The 27,347-nt window shown below is 39.0% G+C and overlaps 1 protein-coding gene across 1 annotated transcript in view; it reads left to right on the forward strand.

The window, feature by feature from the left end:
• SERPINI1 (serpin family I member 1) overlaps positions 1-27,347 on the forward strand; it is a 52,486-nt gene that overhangs the window by 3,443 nt on the left and 21,696 nt on the right. The window contains exons 2-3 of the mRNA XM_032986507.2: positions 24,291-24,558; positions 26,780-27,010. Coding sequence (XP_032842398.1) covers positions 24,309-24,558; positions 26,780-27,010 — 481 coding nt within the window. The 5' untranslated portion in view covers positions 24,291-24,308. The remainder of the gene's footprint in view (positions 1-24,290; positions 24,559-26,779; positions 27,011-27,347) is intronic.

The following is a 27,347-nucleotide window of genomic DNA, read 5'->3' on the forward strand; positions in this document are numbered from 1 at the left end:
GGAGAGGGTCTCTAACAACAGTACTGTGAGAATTCAAGTAAGATTAATTCTTATGTGAAATACCTTCAATTTCCTGCCTTCACTGCAAGAACGCAGTGCCATCTCTTTTCACTTTCTCTTCTCCAAATTCTATTTCTAAAAGGTAATTGCATATTGTACTAAATATAAATGTAGGTAATTGTGCATTTTGATAATAAGTAAAGCTACGATAGAGTGCATTATTTTCAAGCCAAAAGCTTCAATTTCTTTTTTCTATTAATCTTGTACACCCACACACATTCCACTTTTGACCTCTCATGCCAGCCAGAATCAGAGGTACATTTGGGCAGTTGTCTGTCACTCCACATTGAAAAGCATAAACCCTCCTGGTAGTGTGGTCCCCACCCGGCTTTGCTTGGCTGTGCAACAGTCCTGGTCTGTTCTGCCTGGCTGTTTTGAGTAGTTGTGAATAGCATCTCGTTTGGTGGCCTTGATAAAGTATGTATGATAAAGAATTATTCTTATGTGGTGTGATTAAAGTATCAACTGTAAGGTCATGTTCTGCTTTGTTTAATATACTTCAAAGCTAATGATTAGGAAAACTGCAGACCGTAGCTAATGTGATAAAAGCTGCATGAATTATCCGCATCCTTTTTGGTCTTTTAGAGTCATTGCAAAGCAGCTGCAGCTATGAGATGGGAAAAGACAAAATTTCTTATTGATACAAGCTAATGAGTTAAATATGTGTCTGGCTTTCAGGTTAATAAGATTTGACCTCCTCTGTTGTAAAGGATTTCTGGTTTAGTTGAGTGTTTAAATAGTATGATAATTCTTGAGAAATATTTTTTCAGACCTTGAGATCATTCTTTCAGGAAGAATCAATAATGACAAGTAATGTACTGTCTAGAAGGAGGAAGTTAAAACAAGGTGGTTGTATTCTGTTTTAACCAAATAACTAGCCTATTAATTGGAAGATGTCTTTCTACTTGTTTATGTACTTCAGCCCTGCACCATTACTATGTCATCTAAACAAGTAATTGCTTAATAATGTCAACTATTCCTCATCTGCTGTGTATGTCTGACAAATCTAAATCCATGATGACTTGGTGAGTCTAAGGGACAGTTGGCTGCTTCTAGAAAGATCAATTCTGTCAGAACTGAAACTGAAACTGTACCATATGTGCAGTGGGTTTTCTTAAATATACAAAACCAAGTACTTGTTAGCTAGGAAGATTTCTCCAGACCTCAGAAGAAATTCCGTTAATGTGCTTTTCTGGTTTTTCTATATTTGTCATCCATGTTTATGTGCCGTGATTCTGGGGGACCTCCTAATCTGAGAGAGAGAACTGTAATTTCCTAACTTCTTTGAACAACATATTTAAGGCTTTGTTTTGCTTTTGGAATTCTGACTGAATTCTAAGAGTTTTGCTCAGACACCCCAGGAAAGCAAACTCCTGAATTGCCTTTGCAGTAAGATAATATGCTCAAACACTTGCTTACTAGTTGCATTTTGCATCTGGTACTTGTTGGGCAGCAATGCCATTCCAGCCCTCGGTTCTTCTGTAGAAGTTTGGGAGTAAGCTGGGGAACCTGGACATCTACTTTTCCAATGTGATTTTTTTTTTTTTTTTTTTTCTTTAACTGACCTTGTTGTGTCAAGGTAACGTTGGGAGCATGGGTACTTTGCCAAAGACAGCCTGTCTGAACTCTTCACCATCACTTAGCCACTGGAGATTGCCTCTTTCCTTGACACTATAGCAAAACATTGTTTTTCAGTAATTGTTTCTATCTCTGAGGTAATGTTTGGTGCCCCAGTTTTCCCCATACATCTCAGTTATGTAAACTGTAGTTAGGAAGAAAATAGGTTTAAAGATTTGAGACATGTTTTTCAATTGGTACACTAATACTGCCCTTTTTGAATGCTTTTCTTTCCACATTTAAATTAAAGCAGCTCTTGGAGCATTTAATGATTGTGTACTTCACATAGCAATTTAAGTTCACTGAAGCAACTCATGTTTTCTTTCTCAGATATCTTTTTTCAAAGGAAGCATTTGCTCTAGTTTCTAAACTATTTAAAGCTATTAATCAAAACCCAAGACAACACGAACAGCTTACTGTAATATCGGGTCTTCAACTTGAGATCCTGTTGATGTAAAGGAAAGATGCCTAGGTCCCTACCCACACTGCTGTAAGTATATGTAAAGCCTGTAGGTGAATGATAACCTTTTCATCTGCAAAGAGAAATATGACAAGTGGGAGGAAGAAGAAAGGGAAGCCAAGTTATTTATACTGTATATATGTCAGTTTATTGACTTGTTAATTTCAGATTTATTCAAAAAAGCAGGAGGAGGAAACAGTAATGTCTGCCAAAAACAAAGTCATTAGTGGGAGTTGAAAGATGTCTAATGATTCTTACAAGTACTAAAGAGGAATAAACTAGTCTCTTATTAAACTGGATATGGGCTTTTAAAACACTGTAGTAATTCTATTTTGTCTTTAAAAGCATGTGCACTTACATATGGTGAATAAAAATCTCTTTATTAAAGTAATGTTGTTTATTCACAGTAATGCTATAGGCAGCAGGTGTTTTTGTTATTTAAAAAAAAAAAAAAAAAAAAAAAGGAAAAAACCAAAGCTGACTCCACACTTCTAAAATAGAGATTCAGATATTTGACAAATTATTGTCAAATAAAGAGCTGAACCCTTTTAATGCTGCACTATTTTGGTCTTTGGTTGCTATGATCTCATTTTCATCCTGCAGCAATGTTGACAGAAGTGTCCCAGGATAGGGATTACATGTTATCCGTAACTGATAGTAGTGAAGGGATGTTCTGCCTTTGCCTTAGGTCATTCCTCTGCTTCAGAACTGGCCCTTTCCTCTTCATCTGCTTGCCTGTTCTATTGCTCTCCCTCGGTGTCCAGGCCTGACCGTAGAGATCTCCCTTCACATGTTCTAGCATTTCCTCTGCTACACCAATGGTGCTCTGCTCCTGCAGCATGTGTGTACAAATCTTTGCTTTTTTTAATCTCTAAGGGGCATTGCCCACCTCCTACTTGGCAAAGCTGTGAAGAGTACTAGCAGTGGCTTTCTTTTTAGAGTATGCGGGAGTAGTTTCATTACTACTAGTTGGAAAAGAAAATAAGTGGTCTGTGAAATAGCCCACCCCCATGTGAACTTGTTCAGACATGTTTTTTTTTTTTTAAAATATGTCTTTTTTTTTAAAGCTAGAAACAAGAGAATGGCTGATGAATAGATTTTTCCCATGTCTCCCCCTGCCCTTTGTCTGACAAACTCAGATTTATGAAGAGCATCTCTAAGTACCTATTGGGGATTCAGCAAGACATGAGGTAACATTTCTTCGTAGAAAGATGATGCCTGATAGGACTGAGCAGCAATGTTGGTGCTGGGTAGCTGTAAGTGTTCTGCTGCTTCTTCCTGGGGACAGGTCCTGATGTCTTGCATGCCTGGATGCAGCTCTTCAAGTCACTGCCACCTGAGAGGTCACTGCATGCTATAACGGTGCTTGTTCTCAATGTCCTGCTCAAATGCCTTTGAGTAGTCCCTCCCCAGCATCTCTGAGGCATAGGAAATGTCATGGTAGCACAAAAACTCATGTGGATTTTACAGCTTTTGGAGTCCCCACTTGCACAGCAGCTACTTGTCATCATCTGTAGCTGGCAGTTTCCATCTGCTCTCCCTACCATGCATGTCTTGAAATACTAAAGAAAGCAGTATATTAGATCTATGAGGAGATACAGATAAAAATATCAGAAAAAACAAGCAAGCAGAAATGTCTAATGGGGATATGGAGCAGCAGGCTATACAGAGAAGATATCCATGAAAGTGAGTAAGAAACAAATTGACTGTAAGTAGATTTATTTTGAGGGGAATGATACGCATGAGGAAAAAATGCCGTTGGTAATTTTTCACATACAAATGTGAGGGAGAAGTGTTTTCATATTATATGTACATTTATTACACTTGTGATTTTGACATAACTGATACCAGATCTTCATATATGAAGTGGCAGCGAAATGGCCTTTAGCTTGAAGATGCCAAGCTTTTGCTCAGTCACAATGCGAGTCAATTCTCGAAGTGATGGAAGCATGTTTCTTAACAAGAACACTAGGATATCTTGTGCTTGGAAGGAGAGGAAAGCAACATAAATTCAAATGGCATATAAGAATTGTTAAAAGGAGCTAGGTCTAATAGGCTATCATCTTTACCAGTAGTGAAAGCCCTATGGAGTCAGATTTATGATAATACATGTTCCCAGTGTTTGTCATTTCAGGATTGTTAGAGACTAATTGAATTGATATTCACCATCCTTTCCTATTTCTTATCTATGTAACTATCCTATCTTTGAGTTATTACTTAATTCCTTAGGAGTTGTAGGACTTTAGAAGAATCCCTATAAATATTGCTGAAGCACCAAGAGAACAAGGACAAAATTCAATTTTTGCTTTCAAATGCTCTCAGATTGTCCTGGGAGCTCAGAGAAGGTAACACCAGTGGATAGAATAGTTTTAAGGGAAGAAGGAAAAAAGCTTGCTGCTTTTTTAGATTCTTTGGTAGCGGACAAGTCATTTAATCTTTACTTAACCTGTGTTTCTCCAGTATAAAATGAAAACAGACTCTTCCTACTCAAAACAGAAAATCCAGTAGTGTGCGGCATCTGCATAATAGTTTGTTAAAGGGTAAAGGTCTATTTGAATGTGATTAATACTTTTAACAATCTTAATGTATTGTATAAAGATGTGTAAGCAACTAGGTGGTCATATAATTCATCAGGCATGGCAGTCTTTGCTGTCCAACTTGGTATAGATTTTGAGATATTAGATAATTCATTTTGCTTACTCTAAGGATAAATGGTAGTATTTATCATAGACTTCCCATTTTTATTTTGTGACTCTTTGAATACAATCATTGAATAACATTTTGAAAGCTAACAACTGCAAATCCTAGATGTTTGAATTGTAGAGGTATTTTGCACTGTCCTGATCAAAGTAACGAATACCATCAGTAGACTTACACATCACATAAATGTTATGTACATTCAAGGAGGACATTAGCATAATACATTAATTCAGAAAATATTTGAGATAGTAATGTATCATTCAGTGTTGAAATGAATTTCAGTCAAGGCTGTGAAAATACTTGATGTCCTTTTGAAACAAGAAATGGTGCCATCACAGAAGTCCAGCAAGGTTCTGTGTACAACAGGAAACAGCAGATTAACATGAAATTTCCATCTTTTTTCATGCTTAAATGGAGAAGGTCTCAAATCAGTTCATTCAACAAAACAACAAGTTCGAACTACTTTACAGAGCTCAAGGCTCTTGCTAGTTCATTGTAAATATAGATTATGCAGACTACTGAAGATTTTTTTTCATATTTAAATTACCACTAGTTTTCTTTTTTTTTTACATTTTACCTGGTTATCTAGAGAAATAAAATTTTTCGGACTGTCTTCTGGATTATACAAAATATAGTTAATTAAGACACGCTATAGTTCCTCCCCAGAGTCAAAGTGTAATGTTCAGCTGGCCAATTTGCATGAATAATCCATTACTGTGAATCGTTAATTTAGAAGACAAGCTATGATAATTGATGTCTTCATGCAAGTCATGGAAATGCTTCGGGAAATAATTTATTTTTCTTGCTGGTACATTTTAAAATTTGGTTTAGAATATTTCTAGGCCTGAGTAGTGTTGGGCTGTAGCATCTGTAACAGATTCACCTGAGATAAACTGTTTCTGGGGGAATGTGATATTTTTCTTGGTTTTGAATAAAAATATGAATATTCTGATAAACTATTAAAATTGTAACACTTAACCTTGGGCTAATCTTGTGCTCACATACTGGATGAACCACTGCTTAAGTTCTGGAAGTTGCTAGTAAAAAGGCCTGGCATAGTGATATTAGCAGTAGCCTTTATGTGGTAAAAATGCCTTTCAAAAATCATGACCTTATTGTATCTGTTAATGCAAACAGGGATTGCAAGCACTAATACATACTGTGTAAATTGGTATTTAGACATTCCTGTGTTCTGATGTGTTGGAAGTAATTACCTGATGAGCTGATCACATGTTTCTGTATCAGACTACACATATCAAAGGCTAGTGATACGTATTTTAATGGAAGACTTACACTCGAAGATAATTTCACACACAGCTGATAAAGTTTGCTTGTATGTTAAATTATACTGCAACCATTGTGTCAGTATGGCAAGAAAAGTTAACAATTCTGTTTCCTTTGTAGGAATCTTTTCACTTTCACTCAAAATAGTAATATTAGGGTTTGCTACTTTACAGCATTATATGCGAATTTGCAATTATTTTGTCTGTTTCCAAAACAAGAAAGAGGCATCTGGGTCGGTACTGGAAAGGGAGATGACAGCTTGGTGGTATTTCAGTAGCAGTTCAGAAGCAGAATATCAGTCATACCTCAGCAACCTGATGCCTTTGTTAAAAACGCCAAGTGGCAATGGTTGTTACAGATCAAGGTAGTTTCGGTATTTTTTTTCTTTAATGCCAGTCTCTTACAGTTGAAAAAAAAAATGTCTACGCTATCTCTGAATTCCTCCTGTATCAGCAACCAAAGATGTTTGTCTTCAGCTTGAGTCTTTCAACTTTGTACATTGTATTGCAGTTGCAAAATGTTATGTATTTCTCCTCAAATAGACTTTTTTTTTTTTTTTTTGTAATGAAAACTGTATAAACGTAAGGAGAGTTTTTAATGTGTGCATGCGAATTTCATATATGCAAAATCTGATAGAATTCAAGTCTTTCAATTTACTTTAATGGATCTTGGGCTATAAGTACATAGTTGTGTGATGTTTTGTATTCCATAGAGGGGACTTCTTAAATACTTTGTGTGTTCAGTAACTGAAAGAGAGAGGACTACTTCTACATATAGTCTTCAAGATGTAATGATTCTGAAAACAAGCAGGCATATGTTTTTTTGTGTTCTTTTTTTCACCCTCGAATATTTACCTCCCATTTAGGTACCAAAATAGAGATTTGTTATGTGCTTGGCTCCCCCTGTTCTTCCTTGGCTGAGCGTGGTGTGCTGCACTCTCAGAAATCCAGCCTGGAATTTTGACAATATATATAGAAACAAAAAGAGAATATGTTTACAATAAACTGGCACTTGAGCTAAACTCAAATAGGCTTTGCCATTTTGGTTTGATTTCATAAGGTATAGAGAAGTATCATATTGCTGACAACTTCAGTTATTGAAAAATAGTAATCACAACTTCTGTAAAGTGAGATAAGCTGTGTTTATTAATGCTTCCTGTGGACATATGGTGACTTGGCCCTGGGACATTAAATACATAACTAGGTTGTGTAACTAACTTTTTTTCTCCCTATGGATTGAATAGCTAAACACGCAAAATTTTCTGAGTGGCTCCATAATGTTTGTAATACTGATTCAAGCTAAGGGAAAAGTTTTTAATTTTTCAGGCCATTTAAATAAAAACGAAGATGCATAGTCAACAGAACTTGGTTCCTAACGGGGTTTATATGCCAGCCATAAAACTCAGAACAGTGACTGCTTCTGTGTTCCCATACCTAACACGGCGATTTGAACCTTACTTGTCTGCTTGGCCAAAATATTCCAACATCATTGAACCGAAAGAGATTTTGAGCCGTACCTTTCTTGATATTCCTTCAACAGTAGTTTAATTTTGTGTAGGGCATAGATCAGGAGCAGGTTTATATAGTCTTTTGCTTTCCCTCTCGTGCATCTTCCATGTGAGATGGCTACTCATGAGATAGGTGAAGTCCTTTTCAAGCACTGTTTTTCAGTATTTAAGAGGTACATAGTTGTATGGTTCTTAAAATGGGGCCACAGAATGTCAATGAGTGGGGATGTATGCGTGCATGTACACATGTATGTGTCTGTATATGTATCTCTTTCAGAACATGGAGGATGGAGAAAATGTATGCTGTATATGAGGAACTTTGAGACTCACTCCTCTAGTTCATCTGCTTTCCCAAGTCACCACCAACTGTCTATTGACTCCTGATGTGCTTGTCTCACCTTCTTGAAGGGACCTAGTGGGTGTGGGTAGATCTAGAGACCTCTCCAGTCAAACCTATTCCAGAGCTTCATTGTCTTTGCCAGCAAAATGCTATTGTTAAAGTCCAGCCTGACATTTTGTTACTACCAGTTGAGGCTCTTGTCCCGTTCACTATGTGTACACAATCAGAATAAAATTTGAATTTTTTTTTCTTCTCCCTCCATGATTATTGTAAAAGATAGAAACATCCCCAAAGTGGCAAAATTTAAGCTTTGAAATCCATGTTACTTTCATACTTGCCTACCTCAACTGGCATCATTGGTAGTCTGAATAAAATATGATCACCTGCATTAAAGAATTCGTAACTGGACTGGTGTCACAGACAAGCTTAGGAGAAAATTACTTGGACATAGGAAATAATTCAGGTTTTTGAAAGGCACTACTTGAGCATATAAGCTTTTATTTCACAGTAACCATCTTGACCTCTTTGACAATTCATTAACAGTATCATAAACAAAACACACTAACACATCCACAGTTTGATCAGGACATTGCAGGGAAGAATCTCTAGTATGCATTCCTGGGCAAAGTAATCTCAGCAATTGTTAGAGGGAGTGGCGAGTTTCCAGTATCAAATAGCAGGTGGATATGGTTGCAGTTCCCTTTCTGAAAGAATTCAGCAAAAAGAAAGTGGGGAAACCTGTGAAAATCTGAACAACCTGAGGACTTTGAGGTAGTCAGTGCTCTAATTCTGTAGTGTCATGGTCTGACTCTTTCTATATAAACAGGTTAAGCTAGTAGAACCTTTAAAACAAATACAAGGAAATGTTTGTTTAATAAGGCCACAGTAAAGATTTTTTCCTAATGCAGACTCACTGAATGGGAGTGTAAGCAGCGTTTGAGGTTAGGGATCAGCTGTGGCCATTCAGGCTTGTAATTACAGCTGTGATAAGTGTATTTTCAAGTCTTGCTGTACTGAGACTTTTCTTAATCCATTATTTTACTAGGGCTTTCATTGCTCCTCCTAGTACATTGCAACAATTCCTGAAACTCCGTGAATCATGGGAAAACAAATGTTAGGCTATTAGTTTCTGGCTGTATAGAGACATAAGTCTTACTTAGACACGTGCATGGTCATGTCTGACGTCATTAATATTGTATTTAGTAGCTGCATGAAGCATGCAAATATTACAACTCTATATGCAGTGAAGACTGGACTGCTGAAAGTCTAGCTTTATAATCGGGGGAAAAAGTGTGCAGTGAACTTTTATTCCAATATTACTAACAGGTTTGGCTACTGCAGACTTGGGAAGCTAGAAAAGACATCCTCTGTTTAAGGTTTGATGTTTGCTGTAATTGGCTTCCCTATATTTTTATGAAAACAAGCACACAGCTGATGTCTCAGCTGATTACTGTTTGCTGTTTAAGCTGTGCAGAAATCCATGCCACTGAATATCAAATAGGATTGGACACTTGATACAGTTGAGCTGCTTTCACCTGTACACAGTTTACTGCTTAAAACAACAAGTCTTTGAGCCTTTATCTTTGGCCTTGAGTGACCTTGAACAAAGAAGAAATGAGATAATTTCACACTGTTTGTAATATTTCTCCTGTTAAATTCTACCACCATGTCTGCTTTTCTCCCTCTAGGAGGTGGGCAAGCCATAATTTTAAACAGTACCTTGTGTATCGCAGTGGTAAACTTTATCTGATGATTAGACAGAGGTGGCTGAAGTATACAGTCCAGTTCACACAAGGTGTACAGTTGATCTCTGTGTGCTTCAAGGATTAACAGATTCTTTGTGTGATTGGAGATGAGCTTTTGCCCATTTACACATCAGGGTGTATTTGGATCCAGTAGAATAACTGTTCTGTGGTGAATAACTAAAAAACTGCATGCTTTGGGCAACACTTTGTGTACAGCTGCACCAACTCCAGGAGGTCTGTATGAGGCGACCCATTCTGGTTGACTGTTGGCTAATGATTTTGCTGCTGAGATATATTGGTTGAAAATTAAAATATCCTTTCTGCTGTGGCTGTGTTAATGGAACTGGTTGGCACGAACAGCTGTCCATCTGGCCTATTTAACAGCTTAATTTAGACGTAACAATCAGCTAACCTGTGGAAAGCTTGAAAACTGGCATCTTGTATACGGGCACAATAATTCAGGTTAGCCTATTTAGTTTTCAAAGCCACGCTAATTAAAAAGATTAACCTAATTTTTAATAAGAATGTGTATATTACACAGCAATGTAAAATATTAGACGCGTGTGAATCATAGCATATAATACAAAAAATGGGAGTAGTATTATAATCTCTCAACAAAAGGTAGAATTACTATTAACTTGCCATAGGAGATCCTAGAGGAAAGACCTAAGACTTGCTGAAAAACAGTCTATTTCTGGGAGGGGGAGACACTGAGGTTTCAACCCTCATTTTTTATTCTGGGTGTTGGAGATTACTTGGTTATTTTCTGTAAGGTAGTTGAGTTTTTGAATTATAAAAACCCACTTAAATAAATAAATAAGGCAAAACAAACCAAAGAAAAAAAAAAAAAAAAAAAAACAGAACCAACCAACCAAAAACACCTCAAGCCTCCTCTGTAAAATGCACCATGAATGTGTTCATATAACCACAGGGAAATTTTTTAGATGTGAGCCAGTGAACAACAGCAGTGGGCTGTTTCTTCAGTGCTTCATGATTGCTCTTGTTCATGTGAATTGCTTTAGCATTTAGAATCAGATCTAACACGATACAAACTTCTTTGTGTGGGAGAATAAGCAAGATTAAGATAAATTCAGCTCCCTACATGTGTTGTTTAAATGGCTCATCATCGAGAGGGTACTTGGAACCGCATCAGTTCTCATAAACACAAACCAATGAGGCTTGAACAGGGATCTGCAGAAGCGCGCTTCTAGGCCAGATTCCACCTTCCACACTCAGTTTGAATACTGGACCCTGAACTGAGCTGATTTGTCCGTGGTGAGCCAAGAGGGATGTGTCAACAGCTATAGGTCTCCAAGGCCAGGATAAACAAAACTACTAGAACAAAATCATTAATAGTTTTGTGGTTCTTTTTTCTTTTTCCAAGTAAAAAGAGCCTGGGTTTTTGCCTTTAACTGTGAAGAAGCTGTATTTGTTTGGCTGTTGCATATCTTCTGTTGTGGATAAGATACCTGCACAGCAGGGATGGGCTTTTTTCCTCTCTGCCTTTCCATTTCCAACTTACCCATTTTTCCCTTGAAACTGCTGCTGTTTCAAATATTCTCTCTGAACAATTTCAGTAACATTTGCAGGGCACTGGATTTGCTTCTTGTCTTCATACCCTGCCAGCTCACAGAGTTTGAACAGTATGACAACTATTTTTGTGTTTTGGTCTTTTGTTTTGTTGTTTTATTTTGTTGTTTGTTTGGTTGTTTTTTTTTTTTTAATTTTTCCTTAAGCTTGGTAAGTTCATGGATGCTTATGAAGGAGCAGGAGGGAGGAAGGGCTTGAATTATGATGTGGAGAAAAAAGTGAGGATTTTAGTGGCAGTTCTGTCCACTGTGCTGTGCTAGCTGTTTTTTACCCCTGTTCAGATACTATGCGAGTTACTCAGTTGCCTGTATGGGTGTCTGTGATCAGACAGATGCCCTGGTTATTTTCTTTTTCTCTCTCTTTTTTTTTTTTTTTTTTTCATTTTAAGATATTTTCAGAGCTGCTCTCAATTGGAAGCTCAATTGGAAGCAATATAAAATTTGAGTTCTGGAGTTGAAGACATCATGGAGATAAGAGAGAAAAAATGAACATATTTGAAAATACATGAAAAACTACTACCAGAGCAGATAGCAATGATGCTGAAGCCTAAGAGGCAAGAATTTGAATTGGCTTTAGGGCAGGAGGAAGGAGAAGTTTAATTTTCTTCTGTATGTGGTCTTTCTATGCTTCTCACTGCTTTGGAAAGATCAGTGATCAACATTCTTCACATCAAAGAGAAATTCTTATCATATGCCTTGTTTGGAGTTTTCTACTGTGTGAAATACAGAGTGAAAAATCCTGCTACTAGCTGAATTTTGCATACAGATTATTCTGTACTTTTTAGGAAGAAAGTCTTTATTTTGTACCAGATGTTATGCTGTTATTTTAGAGAAATATTTGAAGCGGTGAAGCTTACAGAGTAATGCTAAATTTTTCTCTCAGTGTTACTGAATCTTGATGGAGTGTACTTGTTTGACTCCATTTTGCTGGTTCAGAAGTGAACACCCCTGAGTGACTCTTCTTTCTTGTCCTTTTGTCTCTGAAGTCTTTGTGCAAGACCAGCTTTACAGGCTGTTTTCATTCTGATTTTGTATCAGCTGCGACTCTGTTGGTCAGGCTCAGCACTCTTGCCAAAACAACTCTTTCAACTGGTTTTAAAAACAGCCTTTCCCAGGTCCTGTCCAGCTTGAGCTGCCATGCCAGGCCAGCTCTGTTGGCCGGCTGGTGATGGCCTGGCCACCGCTGCCGCCGGGGGGGCCGGTGTGGGCCAGTGTTTAATACTGTTCTGCTGCTGGCTCTCGGGACTGTGGCTGTCGTGACAGCCTGTCTGATATATGCAGTTGCTTCTAAGAGTGATTGTAGCTGGCTGGAAGCTCACCAGTGTCTGCGGTGATTGTGCATGTCTGTACAGACATAGACTGTGAAGCTGAGAAGCGTTGGAGAAACCATGTCTGTGTGTTAGAAATAACAATCCTCGTAACGAGGAATTGCTGTTTGTAATTAATCAGGGTATAACACCTACTTTTAATGCTAGGGTTAATTATTATCTTTTTTCTAAGGTAATCTGTGTATCTTATTACTGTACTGTAAGAAACTAATTCTGATCTACATAGTGTTACCATAGATGAATAATAACTCTCCTGGCAATAATGACATTACCTAAAGGTAAATAGAGCCCAGTGTTGATTGCAAGTCTGAAGCCAATACAAAAGGATGTTTTGTAGGAAAGCAAGCTGGTTTTTGTGTCACAGCTGTATTCAGTTTATGAAGTGATAGACTCCTTTTCTGAAATCCTGATGCATTTCAATTAACTGTCTTCATCTTCTTGACATAGTTATACCGTAGCCCAATCTTTTTTCTTCCAAAGTCCTTGTGGAGGAAGCCGTACAATGTATTGAAGAATTAACTTCTGCTTTGAACTTTTGAAATGCTGTTTCACAGTGAATATATACCTTGTTCATCTAATTATTTTGGGATGACTTAAAGACTATCATTCTTCATTGCATTTTGTTAAAGATACTTAAAAACTTTCCTGAGTTGGTTGATAGTCTTTTGAAACGCATTCAGCACATCTCCCCCAAAGAGACACAATTTTAAGGTGCTTCTAATGCAGTATTGAGACAATGAATAGTGAAGGGCTCCTGTTCTGTTTTTGTTTGTTCCTAATTAGTTCTGTCTTTCAGTCCTCCAACTTCTGAAGCTTTAAAATTGGCTGTGAGAGCTTCTATAACGCCAGGCAAAGTATATAGTCCATTGTAACTGTATTGGGTTTGTGTGGCAAGGTTCTGGTAGTGGGGTGACTTCTGTGAGAAGCTGCCAGAAGCTTCCCCGTGTCCGATGGAGCCAAGGCCGGCCGGCTCCGAGACGGACCCACCGCTGGCCAAGGCCGAGCCCAGCAGCGACAGCGGCAGCACCTCTGGGACAGTGTGTTTAGGAAGGGGGAAAAAAACCCGCCCAACAGCAACTGCAGGAGTGTCGAGAGGAGGGAGAACACGAGAGAGGAACAGCTCTGCAGGCACCAAGGTCCGTGAAGCAGGAGGGCAGGAGGTGCTCCGGGCCCCGGAGCAGAGATGCCCCTGCAGCCCGTGGGGCAGCCCATGGCGAGGCAGGCTGTGCCCTGCACCCAGGGAGGCCCACGGGGGAGCAGATGCCCACCTGCAGCCCGGGGGGGACCCCACGCCAGGGCAGGGGGGTGCCCAGAGGAGGCTGTGACCCCGTGGGAAGCCCACGCTGGAGCAGGCTGCTGGCAGGAGCCGTGGCCCCGTGGGGGACCCACGCTGGAGCAGGGGCAGAGTGTGAGGAGTCCTCCCCCTGAGGAGGAAGGAGCGGCAGAGACAGCGGGTGATGGACTGACCACAGCCCCCATTCCCCGTCCCCCTGCGCTGCTGGGGGGGGGAGGGAGAGAAGTGGGGAGTGAAGCTGAGCCCGGGAAGAGGGGAGGGGTGGGGGGAAGAGGTTTAAGATTTGGGTTTTAATTTCTCATTACCCTACTGTGGTAATTAATTTTCCCCGGGTCAAGTCTGTTTTGCTTGTGATGGTAATTGGTGAGTGATCTTTCCCTCTCCCTACTTCAACTCATGAACTTTTCATTCTATTTTCGCTCCCTTGTCCAGCTGAGGAGGGGAGTGACAGAGCGGCTTTGGTGGGCACATGGTGTCCGGTCAGGGTCAACCCACCACAGTAACATATCTCAAGTGACTTAATGCATAAATATGGAGTTGCAAGAAAAAGTGTATGGCACTTGAAACTTGGTATTCCAAACTCACTTGCTGTAAATGCTTTCACAAAATGTATTATTAATATTTTTTGGTTGTGCTGAAACTGTAATATCATAATGCATTACAGCAATGCCTGTGACATAAGTGACAGCTTTCATCACTTATAAAACTACGCTCCAGTACATGCAGTAATGTCGCCTTTAGACTTAGACTGCGATGATTGCATCTGGCAGTTGCATATGGTGAAACTTAGCTACTGCCCTTTTAATTAAATTATAGTTGGGAGCTTGCTTCTGGGAGCTTGCTTATCAACTGAATTTCACAGTAAAATAACAGAAATGAGACTTATTGTAAGTAAGGGAATTTGCAGTACACGCACGAGCAGGCAAGAAGTTTTTCTTGTATCTAAAATAACTGATTGCAGTGTGCTACCTCTGCTGGTTCTGATAGAAAATGAGTACTACGCAATCAGATCACACCCTTCCTCTCCATTCTTTTCCCCAACAACCATAAGGAGATCTGAGGGAGGAAAAATAATGCTACTGTCAAATTTGGGGTGTCTTTCCTATATAGTTGTACTGCTAGTGGAGTACTGTTAGCCTTTTAATTCAAAAGAAAAAAAAATTCCAAAAGTAGAACTTGTCAGACTTGGTTCTTGAGAGCTTCTAAGACCCAACTTCACCACCTGTGTCTAGACATTGTACCTATTTCCAGAGTAAAATCAGGTCAACATCTTTACTGCAAGACCAACATGCAAGAGAGGAACGTCATTCACAGTGGTGTACAGGACTGGCAACCCTCACTGAAACATAAACATAGTATATGTTAAAAAAAAAAAAAAAATAGAAGCAGCTAAATCGTGCATATATATGGAACTTGACAGGTAGATACCCCCCCACACACTCTCACCCCTTTTGATCTGTTGAAAGCAGATCCTATGTAGTATTTCGGTCTCTAGCCTTGAAGCTCTCCCCAGTCAGGCTTTTGACTTTCTCAGGAGGGGGCCACATGCACACCCCTGAATTCTGAGCCTTTAGAATCCCCAAATTCTCTAAATCTTCAGGCCTTCTCCTTATAGAGCTTGGGTTTTTTGTGTGTTCTTATTTATAGTTTTCAATTTGTGGGGCACATTGTAGCTGTCACAAATAAAAGCACTTTGCCAAAAAATTTCTAAAAATTTTTTTCTAGACAAAATAAATAGAGAAATTGGGAATGGGTCCTTGCAATTGAAGGCCTTATAGTAGTAGTTTTTTTAAATAAGAGCACCTTTTCTTAATTGTTTAGACATGGATTTAGATGTTTGCTTTAGGCTATTCAAATTTAAGTATTTTGGACGTGGCTTCTCAGCATCTCTTTTTATTTTTTAATTGGAGCTGAGGGATTATGCTTGAGGAAGCTCAATTAAGGCAACTTTGGCTTGCATAATTGCCTCAGCAGGTTAGTGACTCAGTGCCAAGCTCCATGAAAGTTTAAAAACATTTGGGATTTAGTGGTAGAAATTGTCAATATGAAAGTTGTTGGTGTACCATTTTCCCTTCAGGTTTTCTCAAAGCTGCTGGTGTTATGGGGACATTTAAAAAATAGAAAAAAAGAATCCTGAGGTGTGTGCCTTGCTGTGTGTTAGAGTGTCATGGTCTGAGCCCAGAGGGCAACTGATCACCACGTAAGCGGTTCACTCGCCCCTTCCCCTCTCAGGAATGGGAAGGAGAAAAGGCAGCAAAATGGCTCAGGAATCCAGCTACGGACAGGGAATTAGTCATGGGCAAAAGACAGACTCGTTAGGGGAAGAAAAAAATCCCTCCCTTTCGCTCAAATGCTAACAAAGATAACACTTAACAGACAAGGTGGGGACAGTGGAAAGTCCCACCATATCCAAAACCCCTTCCCTTCTTCCCGGGCTCAGCTCTGCTCTGGATCTATCTACCTCCTCCCTCGGTGATGCAGGGGATGTGTGCCAGCACACCTCCCCAGTGCCCTCCTTCCATCCACTGAGCTGGGCTTTCAGAGAGTTGTCTTCCTTGTAACTCCTCATCACAAGTCCCCACCCCTTCCCAGGTGGCTCTTCTTAAATACATTATCACAGAGGCACAGCCATGTCACCGATGGGCTTGGCCTTGGCCAGAGGTGGGTCCAACTTGGAGCCGGGGGACCTTTGAGAAGCTTCTCACAGGGACCACCACTGTACCCCACTCCCTCTCTACCAAAAACCCTGCCACAGAAACCCAGCACAGAAAGCAAGGTTTTAATATGGTCCAAACAATTCTTATAGAATGACTGTTCTTTCTCTTAATCGCTATATACTAGAGGTTTAAATACCCTAGTATTTTATGTATTGTTATTGTGCTGCTTTCTAATGAAATTAAACTCAAGACTTCCTGCTCCAGAAGTCAATGACTTCATAATTGCCAGATGGTGATAAAAACCTCTAACTTTAGTAATAAAGTTTGTGCAGATTGAAATATGCATGTTGTTGCACATCTCTGAGACAGAGTCAAACAAGCTTAATGATTCTAGATGTGTCTGTTGAATCTCTGTTTGACAAGGTCATCTGCTCACATAAGGTAAGGATAAACATTCTTCGTAGCACAGAAAATGTAAATACATACCTTAATATGATGGAGTTGACTTGCTGGCTATATCTAACACATGTCATAGCTAGCATTTCTGTCCTAGCCAGCCACCAAGAGGCATGTGTAATTTCAAATCTTTGTCACCACTTCCAATAACCGAAGCACTTTGTAGATATCTTCGTGTACTGCTTGTGCTGTCCGCAATAGCGGTAACTGAAAACATTTTATGGACATGTAGTTATACTCCTGTTTCCTTGGATGTATTCTTCTGGCTATAAACAATAGTACCTCATGAATTGCATATCTGTTGCTCTGAGAATTGGTAGTTTCATTTACCTCCTATCACCTTCAGGCAGGCTCTCCTGTATCTCAGCTCCAGGTGTAAGCATGCCCATGTGGATTGTAGACGTAGACCCTTTATAGTAGTTGGTAGGATGTAGATTTCCCACTTAGATGCTTCATTACAGCAGTTAGCCTTTGCACGGCTGTATACCTGCCTGTTCTCACTTGTTATGTAGAAGAAATTGTTTTTCAGGTTAAGTCAACTCAGGTTATAGCTGTGTTTCACAGTACGCTGTTTGTCAGTTTGTGCTGGAGGGAGAGAGTGGCTGAATGATTGTTCATTGACCCTTTTCTCCCAAAGTGACTGACTGATGAGAAAAAGTGCTACATTACTTTTGTGGGATTTTCTAGAGGTAAAACCACAGTGTTCTGGGTGTGGGAAGACTTTTGCTCCAGTAATGTTAGCTGGAGATGCAGATTTCGCCAGATCGTTAAGTAAAAATTGAAGAGGTTGGATTCCTGGAGAAAGCAGAAAGGATTGAAAAAACAATTCCTACATTGTTGTGCAGTACAAACTGGTTGAGCGGATTTGTGAGAATCTGGAGATTTGTGGTAGCAGCCAGGTTCCCCTGTTGCTGCAGGGCAGCATGCCTGAGGCAAGCCTAAACCAGTCCAGGAGCTCATCCTTAGTGCCTTGTACCTCCTTTGCACATCCTTGGGGTAGCCATGACAACCACCGCCTGGTCCTGGTGAACAGCTGATGATCTCGCTAAGTGCTCAGTGCATCTCCTCTGCTCAGCTGGTGGCCGCTGGGTTTGTTTGGAAGGGAGAGTTGTGTTGATTTTCTAAATCGTTATTACTAGTCATGCAGTCCCTCCTTCTTCGATTCTGTATTGTTTGATACGATTGCCAACAAGAAATCATCCTAGAGTAAAGATGCCTGTGGAAATTGTCATGTTTACTACCCGGCAAGCCAGTAGTAACTGAATTTCATCAGACTTGTATCTTTTTCATAATTAATCTTTCACAAGCATCATGCAGTTTTGGTTGGGTTTAAGGGGAAGGAGGAAACACCCAGCCCCTACCTAGATAAATAGATTGTGGGGTTTTTGCCTCCGACCAGCAGGACTTGTTCCTTAAGTAAATTCATCTATCACTTTATAAAACTGTTCTGCCAGACTTCTGTCTGTTCCTGCAGATGCTCTTTACAGGAGAGAATGTAATCAGTCCTCTTACCACACTTGCTTTTTTTCCCCAAGCTTTCCTTTTATACGCTGATCAGAAGGAATCAGCAGTTTTTCTCGTTTGTGCTTCCCACACCTCTGGTGTTTAGCTTGCATGTAGCCAAGAGTAATCTTGAAGGCAACTAATCTGAGTTTAGTCTCTGTGCTGAGGAAATAAGGCAATAGATCACAGCTTTATTTTGTAGGTTTTTAAAGCCATAAATTAGTTTCTTTGTAAAACCCCTAGTCTAAAGGTGTAAAAGACAATGAAATTATAACCCCTTTTTTCAACCCGTCTGACATGCACAAGGTACTAGAATTCAACCTTTAATTGAATTTTTAGCACCTTCCTACACTGAGTCCAATTCCCACTGTTTCAAAATTCATGGTACTTCATGTCTGTGAACTCAGTTTGAGTTTGTTGATATGATATCTCTCAAAGTATCTTGGCTTACAGAGGATGCTTGCCCCTTTTTCATTTTTCTGAAAGCATATGTAATGAACTGAATAGTTCAGAGTTTGTGGGTGTGAGGGGGCGATGTTGTTCTACTTCCTCTTAGTCATTCCAGCCTTATGCTTGGGGAGAGGCAAGAGCTATAGTTAATCAGTCCTGTGTTCCAGCCTATGAATGTTTTTCTTCAAACATTATTAAAACTGGTGTTCCTTCTGCCCACGTATAGGAGTACATCTGTGCTGGCCACAGGGCAAACGAACAGGAACGGCGCCCTTAGACTGAGCTGCTTGTGACCTGTTGTAGAAATGTGGTAGGCTGTATTTTAGGACTGATGAAATCTTTGCAGAAGGTTTCTGACATGTTTAAATGAAAAAGTTTCTTGGGAATTGAACTAGTCATGACCTCAGTGCAAGTACCTGCTGAACAACATGTATCTGGAATCTCTTTTTTATTATTTTAAGTGATGTGTGAGGGAAGTGACAAAGAATAAGAAAAAAAAAAAAACAGGAGTATCTTTCATTTACGTTGTATCCAAGAAACCCTTAAACCCTGTATAGAGTGGTGTCCAAAGGCAAAAGAAACCCCCAGACAAAACAGGCTTGTCTCTGTACTCAGAGCAGAAACAACAGAAGAATCGTGTAGGAATATCAAGCTGAGTGGAGTTGATGTTCAAATAAAGTGTGTTTATGTTAGAGAAGCTGATTTACATTGAAGTTGTGGTAAAAGTCGCCAAATAACACCTGCACGGGTGTAACTCTGTAATCATGTCTCATCTGGACGTACAGGTGTTTCTCAGGTTTTTGAAGCAATACTGCATTGTATAGTCTTCTGTTGCTGCTTTTTTTCCCTGTAAACAGTTGCAAGCAAGAACAGAACTAATACTATGACAAACCTCTGTAGCAAACAACAATTTGTGATGCGCAATTGTTTTTCAAGAGGAGGCTATTACAAAGAGGATGCTTGTGTAGTTGCACTGATTCTTTGATTGCCTGGTAGGAGAGAGTGGTGTTCATGCATCAATTAAGACAAAATAAAACAAAACTTAGATTCTGTCTGAGACTGCCCCTGAAATGAGAAATTCTTATCTTTGGTCTTAACATCTGCGTGACTGAGGAGTGAAAGTAATTTTAACAGTTTTTTTAATTCATAAAGGCAGCCAGTAAATGCAAAATGCACACAGTAACATTTAAAACTGATGGTTCTTTATTTTTAAACGTTATTCAATGTGGACTTTGATTCCTTTTCAGCTGATGCAGTATTGTTTAACTAGATTTCACTGATGCAGAACAGCAATGACGGACTGTACTGCTGATGACTCTAAGGAAGAGTCTAAAAAGACTGAAAAGTTTGATGATACTAATGGGAATTGTTTAACCTCCTGGACATAATACATAATGTTCAGCTTTGTATCCTTCACTTAAAGTATGTTTGTGAATAGATTACAGTCAATTTTAAAAATGCTCTCTGTACTGCTGTGGGAACAAAACAGAGTGCCCTCGACCCTTACTGAAGAGAGATGCTGAGAACATGCTGCACCATGATAAGTGCTCAGCTGTTCGTTGGATCAAGACCTGCTGCGTGGAGAGGCATGAGGAAGCATAAAAACAAAAGTAATATAGCCTAAAGTAAGGCAGAATCAGAGAAGCAGTAACTGTTATGACTAGAATGATAATTAAGAGCTGGATTCCCAGTTGTCAGTAGAACAGTGTACACTTGTACCAGAAGCGCGAGAAGAATTGAAGAATTTACCACAGGCATCTCAGATTACATGGATAAGGATTGATCAGATGATCTGTTTTACAGCCTTCTCACCACTGACCACCACCCACAGATCTTCAGTTTGCCCGAAAATATCTTCCCTTGCATTGTACTCTTATTCATACACTGTGAGAAAACTGTATTTTCACAAGTGCTTGGAGATCACTGCCGGCAAAATAGCTGGGGGCATCCTCTGCCCATACCTGGGTGCTTATTCCTGCCTCCCTGGCTCTCTTCCTTTCCCCTGGATGTGTGTATGGGGAACTTCACTGTGAACTCTATTAGAAAACTTCTCTGGACTAGAAGCGATATAGAAGGGGCAGGGTGAAATATAAATTGTTTGCCTTTAATTCATACCAACTGGGAACTTTAATTCTGCACAGCTTAACCCCTTGTATTGTCATCAGTGGGGCTTAAGCACATATTTAAAAACGAAGTTTAAGTTCAGTACTTTGTCTTGTAAGAGCATTTCAGTATAAACTTTATTTGTCCCCATCTATGTACTTGTTCTATTTTCTGTCCCGCTAAATAAGTAAAAATTTAACTTGATTATTTCACATGACTATCTCTTCTGGAGTGGTCAGGAAGAAAGGAGACTTTGATTTGTACATAATCTGGGGTTTTTAGCATTGTCTGATACCTAATATTTTATTAGCATTCAAGTAGTCTAACCTACATGTTAAATGCTTCATTAAGATGTATACATTTCCCCCTTCTTTCCCTGCTGCAATTATTTAAACCTGTCTGGCAACAGTATTAAAGATCAGTGATGGAGTGCTGAATAGCTGCCTCTGCAACTATAAGACTGGGGAAATCTCCTTTTTTAAGGAAATCTCCTTTTTTAAAATTGAAGATTATCTTATGTCTGTTGTAATTTTGTCAGGTCTCAAAGTGAGCTCAAAGAGTTCTTGATACAGGGTGGGGGAAGCTTAACTAGCTGTATAATTGCATCTGCGCTGAGCAACGCAACTTGTTTGCTTAGATTAGGATGTGAGATTCCCCGAATTTGCAGGCCAGTTTGAAAGCCATGATGATGCTTTGGGTTCATCCTCAACAAAAGGAAGATGAGCTTCTGCTTATCTATATTTTGAGTACTGTTTTTGACAGTGCTATAGACCTCCTGCATCTTGCAAGTTTATAAGCCTTTCTTGCCTTACATAGCTTTTAGGATGAGAGACTAATACCTGGCTTCAGTCTATCCCAGTGACTGAAGTCTTATATTGTGTAACATTGGGAGAGAGACATGCTCTGATTTGTTGGGCTTTTTTTTTGATGTTTTTTTTTTGTTTGGTTGGTTTTGGCTTTTTTTGTTGTTAAATAAAAATATCTAGAATGCCCATGATCACAAGGAAAACAGAGAAACCCAGTTATTTTCTATAACAGAAACCTTAATATCCTCAAGTCAATAATTAATAAATGGACAGGCTTAAAAAAAAAACCCTGCTATTAAGAAAAGCAGTTATTGGGGAAGTTGGGAGGTATGTTGATAATGTTTTGGACAATAAAAAGACCGTCTCAGTCTTTATGAAATAGTGATGGTCGTGGCTCAGACTGAAGTGTTTTCCACTGAGTGGTGGTGAAGTGCTGGATAGTTATGTAAGTGTACTGAAATATGTAGTTATCAAGTAATAAGTACAATATGAAGCTGGTGCTTTAGGCTTATGTGACTTAATCTGTGCCATTCTGAAATAGAGTAAGAGCCTTCAGTGGAGGTTTTTGATATCTTGCTAAGAACTGGAGAAAGTCTGGTCAGGTCGTCCAGAGAGATGAAGTGATGCCAGCATAGAGGAAAGCTTATTAGAAATTGAGAAAAGGGGTGTATTTCTAACACATATGGAAGCAATCATCTGAAAGGAGACATGGGGCAGGGGAGAAGCAAGGCTTTAGCTACCGTGTTGCACTAAGAGCTTGTCCTTTCCCCTGAAACATGTGTGATTGTTACACCGGCTCATCTATTTAATTTTCTCAGTGCAAAAATAAACAAAAGGCTGATCCGTGGCTAGGGGACAGGAAGAATCTTAACTAGTGACTGCATCAGTTGCTGCCAAGGCACGTATGTGTACCCTGTTGCTTTTTATATTTTCTCAGCTAGAAAATGTGAGTAATAATGCTTAAATTATGTATCATTCAGTGTTGTACAAGTTAATTAGGTAATGCTACATAGTCCTTTGAAGATGAAACGCATAATATAAATGTTGTATAAAGCTTATTGAGGGTCTCTGTCAGGTGTATAGAAAACCCATGGTAACTGCAGACACAGGAAAGCTGAGAAACATAAGGCAGAAGCACTTGGGCTGGCTACATGCAAATTGACTTCAGTCGAGCAACAGAATAAATAGCACATTCACACAAATTTGTCCCATGCTGACAAGCCCTACAGACTGGTACAACAGCACGTAAACACTTCTGGACTAGAGCTTTTCGTCTTGTGCTGTCTAACCTACTGCTTCAGGAATCTTTGCTTTGTTATGTGTTAAAGATATCCAAGTAGCAAAGAGAAGGAACTGAAATACGGGCTCTCTTGGCTTGGTATGTCTGACCCAAGCCGCTTGGCAATAGTGGGTCAAATGCCAAGGTGGCTTGAAGTTTAAAGGAAAAAATTGGAGGATGGAGATAGTCATACACGGCTCCAGGAGCTGAAATTTTAATATCAGGAGTTGTGTGATGAGCTAAACTGGGATAGAGTGAGAACTGTTGCTTACTGAAGCATTTTAGCAAAGCTTGGAGGGTGGATTAGTCAAAAGCATTAGTGCTGCTAACCCTTTTTTCTGTTTAGTTTTACATTCTTGTTTCCCCTGTTGGATCTTTTCTCACTGGTGTGTACAGTAACTTTATCCTCTAAAGATCTGTGAGCAGATGTTGTCTCTTCGCTAGCATAACTACTCAACATTTCACCAATATTTGCTAACAAAAAGGATTTCATTTGGTAACTAAGGCATGATTTATTTTTCTTTCAAAGTGTTTTTGGCTGCTTGCCATGTGCTTTGCAATGAGGGACATCATGGTACATTTCATTTGTCACCAATGTCAGCAAGCTCTCTTACGGTGCTTGAAATAGTTTTACCAGTTTGGGGCTTAGAATGACTTAGATGAATAAGTTGCATCTTACTGGAAGGTCACATGAAAGAAACGCGGATTTGTATGTCTCCTTGGTGAAAAAGTGCAGAAATACATACCGATTCCAGGTCAGCATTGCTTAACAACAACAATAGCAAAACTGAAAGGTACAAGTAGGCAAGGTGTTGCTATGTGTTTGAGATATTTTCTGTAGAAGCTCTGTTGTGTTAATCTATGGCTGAAATTTCACACACATAGTTACATAATGAAACGGGTCATTTTTTTTTGCAAATAGATCATTACTTCAGCTAGAACAGTGTAAGTATTATCATCTCCTGCAAATAACTGAATTGTGCATTGAACTCTGACTATTTTTTTCTCACACAGATTTAGGACTAAAAAGTTTACTATGCTTTTTTCTCTCAAGTTGAATCTTGTATTACTTAAACAAGGTTAACTTATTTTCTCTAAAATTTATCTTGCAGATCTTAAAATCTCAAGACATGTATTTCCTTGGACTGTTGTCTTTGCTTGCTTTGCAAAGCAAAGCCTTCAAGACAAATTTTCCTGATGAAACCATTGCTGAGCTCTCTGTGAATGTTTACAATCAGCTGCGAGCTGCAAGAGAAGATGAGAATATTCTTTTCTCTCCTCTGAGCATTGCGATAGCTATGGGAATGGTAGAGCTTGGAGCCCATGGAACCACTTTGAAAGAAATTCGACATTCCTTGGGTTTTGACAGCTTAAAAAATGGTAAGGCCTTTTAATCATGTTTTACTATGGGGCTTTTTGTCTTAAAGAAACAGATGGCAGTGCCTGAACAACGATGGAAGTGGCCCGGTCATGTCTGTGGGTTATTAATCAGTACACCTCTTGGCACCCTGTTTGATGGCCTGAGCATGCTGAAGCATGCTTCAGTGGATTCTGCATAATCTGAGAGATGCTAACATACAGCCCTGGCTCAGGCACCTGAATCTTAAGCAGTTGCAGTTAACTGTAGATCTTGGTTTCAGTCTGCAAAATAAGCTTGCCTTTGCTTGCTTCTAGTCATAAAAAGATTTTTAGGAACATTCCTTTTAGGGTTTATAATAAAACCTGAAAAGGAAAGCAGTCGTTTTCACAGTATTTCCTATAAGAAAGTATGAAAACCTTAGTATTTTAACTGGAAATGTCTCTTACTTTGACACAACTTGTTTGCTTCTTCTAGGTAGAACTTTTAGGTTCTTCACCCTAATTCTATGTTGTTCATGTTCTGTCTGCATTGCACAGTATCTATCACATACAGATGCACAAGCTAATCTAGGAAATATAAGCATCTTGGCTGTTTTGGCATGATACACCATGTGTTCCCATCATCCTTTCTGAGAATAGGATTAATTTCTTTAGCGGAGAACACCACCACTGCACCGTCCCCTCTGTAGTATGGGATGAGCGAAGTCACGCATCTGGGTGTAGTGCTGTGCTGTGGAGTGCAAGCACGCTCTGTTAGTGCAGGCAACTGTAATATGACTGCAAATGGAGGGGATGAGTAAATGGCAAAAAATTACTTTGAAGAGGCAATTTCTATGAACTTTGATATCGAAGTAATTCGTTTGACACCTGAAGGAATTTTCTTACTCATACAACGTACTTAAATCTTCAGTGAAAGGATCTTGGGGAGGAATTCCTAAATACAGTGTTCAAGATGTGTTTAACAGTACCGCTGCACAGATGATGCTTCTGTGGAGCCTACAGCACATGTTTAGTTCTACACTTTGCCTCTAAAACATTGATAAATTATCTCTTAGCTATAATTGAAGAAGTTAAGCAGTTGATTTGAGCGGGGCCATTGACTATTCTTACAATGACTGGTATTCGGTGAAAGTGATGCAATGATTTCTGCAAGGAATATATCATTGCATTCAATTTTTAAGGTTGCTCGTTTTTTTGTGAGTTTTTTTGGGTTTTTGTTTTTTTTTTGGTTTTGTGGGTTTGGTTGGTTGGTTGGTTTTTGTTGGTTGGTTTTTGTTGGTTGGTTTTTGTTGGTTGGTTTTTGTTGGTTGGTTTTTGTTGGTTGGTTTTTGTTGGTTGGTTTTTGTTGGTTGGTTTTTGTTGGTTGGTTTTTGTTGGTTGGTTTTTGTTGGTTGGTTTTTGTTGGTTGGTTTTTGTTGGTTGGTTTTTGTTGGTTGGTTTTTGTTGGTTGGTTTTTGTTGGTTGGTTTTTGTTGGTTGGTTTTTGTTGGTTGGTTTTTGTTGGTTGGTTTTTGTTGGTTGGTTTTTGTTGGTTGGTTTTTGTTGGTTGGTTTTTGTTGGTTGGTTTTTGTTGTTTTAAATCAGGAATTTCAGCTTCAGGTAGATGATGCAACACTACAAGCTTCCTATTTTAAAGCAGACTACTGTAATCTTACTTGGGATTCCTTGTTACCCAAGAAAATTCTTCTGTACTCCACCCCATGCAGGATCCTGGGGAAATTCTAGACCTCTTTTGCAGAGAGAAGTCCATGGAAGTCCTTAGCTTCAAAACGTGAAGTTAATTTTTCCTTAAACAATGGGCTTTTAGCATGTAATGAAAATTCTGTTAAGGATTTGTGTTGGCAAGACATACAAGTGTGACTTATAAGAAATTTTTTTTTTTTTTTTAAATACTCTTTTGGTGTTGAAAGGATGACTGCTGATAGTTTTGTCTGTGATGAGTTCCAAATGTCTCATTAGTTATTCTAATTGTAGGTAGTCAAAATAATAAGTTCTAAATAAGATATTTGGCCTTGTAGATTGTTCTTTCAGATCTGAAGGTGTATAGGTTTAGAAACAAGTTTATTAAAAAGAAAGATTTTTTTGTTTGTTTGGTTGGTTTTTTTGTGTGTTTGTTTTTGTTGTTGTGGTTTTCTTTGGTTGGTTGGGTTTTTTTTGCGTAAAATGTCTTCGTGAATTTCCAGCAGAAAAAACAAGGACTAACTTTATTTTCTGAAACACTGAAGCCAGTTTTCTTTCCTCAGGTGAAGAGTTTACTTTCCTGAAGGACCTTTCTGATATGGCAACTACTGAAGAAAGTCATTATGTTCTGAATATTGCTAACTCTCTCTATGTGCAAAATGGATTTCATATCAGTGACAAATTTCTGCAGTTGGTGAAAAAGTACTTTAAAGCTGAGGTAGAGAATATAGATTTCAGCCAAAGTGCAGCTGTAGCTACCCACATCAATAAGTGGGTGGAGAATCATACAAATAGTAAGTCCACATGATTCTTTCATATTCTTCCTGCAGTAAGTGTTTGTGTTACCAAAGTTATATGGTGTTGTTGAATTGTTGCCTTGGCTTTTATCTGTTCCATTTGATATTAAAGTATCTCCTCCTATAAAAAAGAATTCTAGTATCAGCTCTTTGTGAAATTTTCCCTGTGCAGGAATAATCTGCCTTAAGTAATACTAGGCATTGGATATCGCATAGTAGTATCTGCCTGATTATATTTTTTACCTGTTTTACTTATCTTTAACAATAATTGAAGGAGAATGTTTTGACAGTAGGTATTTTAATAGTGATTTTCGGTATTAAATGGCAAAAAAAA

The sequence above is a fragment of the Tyto alba genome, unplaced genomic scaffold (assembly GCF_018691265.1).
Source record: "Tyto alba isolate M040663 unplaced genomic scaffold, T.alba_DEE_v4.0 Super-Scaffold_10, whole genome shotgun sequence".
NCBI classification, from domain to species: domain Eukaryota; kingdom Metazoa; phylum Chordata; class Aves; order Strigiformes; family Tytonidae; genus Tyto; species Tyto alba.